Source organism: Salvelinus sp. IW2-2015, unplaced genomic scaffold (genome assembly GCF_002910315.2).
Source record: "Salvelinus sp. IW2-2015 unplaced genomic scaffold, ASM291031v2 Un_scaffold11779, whole genome shotgun sequence".
NCBI classification, from domain to species: Eukaryota; Metazoa; Chordata; class Actinopteri; order Salmoniformes; family Salmonidae; genus Salvelinus; species Salvelinus sp. IW2-2015.
This window is the reverse complement of record NW_019953036.1, coordinates 1,793-4,711: the sequence shown is the minus strand read 5'-3', so window position 1 is coordinate 4,711 and position 2,919 is coordinate 1,793. Positions and strand designations below refer to the sequence as shown.

Below are 2,919 nucleotides of genomic sequence, written 5' to 3'. Positions count from 1 at the left end.
AATGTTGCATTATGTTGATTAAAATGTCTTGTTTTTTTCAGCCTATTTGTATCAAAGACATCACACCGAATCTGCAGAGCTGCGAACTTGTTCAGGATGGTTCAAGGTTATTTCAATGTAAAGCAGACGTGTTCSTATCGCTCGACTCATTGGACTGTGTGGAAGCATGATCAGCACCGCGAACGTGGATGGACTGATTATGTTCGATGGAACCGAATGTTTCTTATTTTCACAAATATGGCACAAATGTTTTGRGTGAAAGTCTGTTTTAGCATACTGTCATGCGCAGTCTGACCCCTAACGGGTAATAGCCAATTTGTCTGTTAAATCATATTATGTAATGCATAGCAATGTACATATGTATTAATTTCTTTGTTTAATGAATAAATACATCTTATATTGCACTCAAATTATTTTGCCCTAMAGGTCAAAATTAATCCTGCTTCACACATTTGTACAATTCTCACCCAGACACCTATTTGTATGTAAATGTTAAGACACATTTTAGTTAACTCAAATAGGCCATAATGCAAACCACTCAAGCTTGGCAGACATCTGCCGCTATCTTAAAATAATTACCAAAGACAAGTAGGCCTGTACATTATTTTATTGAATTAAAACACTTAATGTCAACACCAACATGATTATTGAAAAAAAGTCAAAATGAGGAATGTCCATCCATATTAACTGAGCTCAGTCCTTTAAATCCATGATGACAATAAAAATGTCCTGAGCACCTAAATTAAGTTGGTTTTACAGCTCATAACAGTAAAAATAAATGCACAAAACACAATGACAGTTGTCTGTAGTTATGTAATATTTACTATGTTAAATTATATAAAAACAAATATCCATCAATAAAATCTAGAAAGTGTCAAGGCACTGATGCAGTCAAATGCACCCAGGTCAGGTCTTATAGCAACGGGACCGCCTCCAAGTTCTCCTTGACGATGGTGTCCATGACGACGTGGAAGACCACCCGTACGTTGTGGGTGTCCGTGGCGGTGGTGTAGTGGTTGAAGACAAGCTTGTTGGGGGTCTTGTTGCAGGCCACAAACATGGCAGTGATGTGACGTGAGGCAGCATCCACGTCCCAGTCGGCTCCTGTATAAGGGGATGTAGCAGAGAAGTCACGTCAGTTCAGTGAAGTATACAAGTTGAATTTCAAGTTCAATCTCCCACAACTTACTAGCCATAGGGCAGTTGGGCAACTGCCTGATGGGCTGGTCCATCTTCAGCCCATGTTTTAGTAAATTTCGTTTTTTGTGTTGTGATCATTTGGCTAATGAAGGGGGCCTCAAAAAAAAAAGCCGGTGTTACAAATTCCCTGGCAAATATATTTTCTCAGCCCGCCCCTGTCCATCTCTATAGTCTTGTAGCTTATTCCATATCATCATCATCATCATCTCCATCACACGGTTATAAAGACCGACTCCGGTACAAGAGTGCTGTAAGGAAACATGTTAAGTAGCAATCATGCGTCAATGGGGTTTGCTGTCCTAAAAATGGAAAACGGTGAGTGTCTGCTGAGCCTTGCTCCTAGATAGTCCCTTAAATTAAAATCACAGTATTAGCTAGATGTGTGCATGTTTCAAAATCATGGACACGTGAAAGGTTTGAAAAAAAATCCAGTGTATGGAGATAAATGTCTCATTTAGGCATGATGACCTGAAACTCAGTGAACAAGTGAAATGATGTTCCGTGACAAGTTCACGCAAAACAACTTGGTTCTTATAGAGTGGAAAAACAGAGAGAGAACAACCCCTGCAGCTCCACTGAAGACTGAATCACCTCCATTTTAATTACCACACCTCCAGTTCTGAGGGACGAGAGTGAAATATGGAAGACTGTTACTGAGCCCTGAGGACCAGAGAGGCTGTGTATAAGTGAGGTGTTATCGGTCTGCCATGATAACCCCCTGGCAAGACATTCTGGCTTCTGAGTGGCTGCGTCTGAAATGGTACCGTATAGACCTCTGGTCAGAAGTAGTGCACCATGTAGAGAATGCACTTTGAGACGCAGCCATTGTCTTGTATCTTGATACTCCCATTGGGAATGCTATGAGTAGGTTTCCCCTCATGCTGCAGGGGAAACTGCAGTAGTTCCAGTCTAAAGAATGTGGCAGCGTAAAGCGGAATGTGTGTACTGGATGTATGTTCGAGGGGGATTCTCCATATGAAGAAACCAGTCCCAGCTTTAAAATGACATGCAGCTTATAAAGCCTGTCTAAACACTACATAAATGTATAACGTATGTCATGCTCTATAAAGGGTTCATAAATGTATAACGTATGTCATGCTCTATAAAGGGTTCATAAATGTATAACGTATGTGTCATGCTTTAAGGGTTCATTTATGTTAAAGATATGTCATGCTTATAAGGGTTCAAAATGTATAACGTATGTATCATGCTCTAAAGAGAGATAATACATAATGTGGCATAATGTGTGACACACCAAATGTAAAAATACATAATGATATAATAAAATGATATTTAATAAGGGTGGCATAAGCACAGTTTATCTATAAAATATACTTACAAAGATTTGTAACTTGTATGCATTGCAATGTCAGGATGGTGGGTATAAATGAGTACCGGGAACCAGTTGTAAACAAATAGATAATGAAATGACTAAGTCGCTTTGGGTAAAACGTTCCTAATGGCAAAAATTAATTATTCACTAACATCTAGGATGGCCAACGTAAAATTTCCCTCTTGGGTGCATAGCAATATTGATAATAATAGCAAAATGCTGTAGCATAGAAGAAGATAGAAGCAATCATAAAGTATAGTCTCCATCGACGCACACGACAGATATAGATAAGTTTGACATTTCAATTTGCCTATATTGATTTTTTTGTTCTAACCAAATTTTTTCCTGGGTTTTCCACATTTTTTTTTCTTCAACTTTAATACAGA

The 2,919-nt window shown here is 38.7% G+C and overlaps 1 protein-coding gene across 1 annotated transcript in view; it reads right to left on the bottom strand.

Annotated features, from left to right (window-relative positions):
* Positions 1-589: 589 nt before the first annotated feature.
* The window catches only part of LOC112080104 (guanine nucleotide-binding protein G(o) subunit alpha-like), a 2,900-nt gene continuing 570 nt past the window's right edge, over positions 590-2,919 (bottom strand). Inside the window, exon 2 of the mRNA XM_024145876.1 lies at positions 590-1,104. Coding sequence (XP_024001644.1) covers positions 914-1,104 — 191 coding nt within the window. The 3' untranslated portion in view covers positions 590-913. The remainder of the gene's footprint in view (positions 1,105-2,919) is intronic.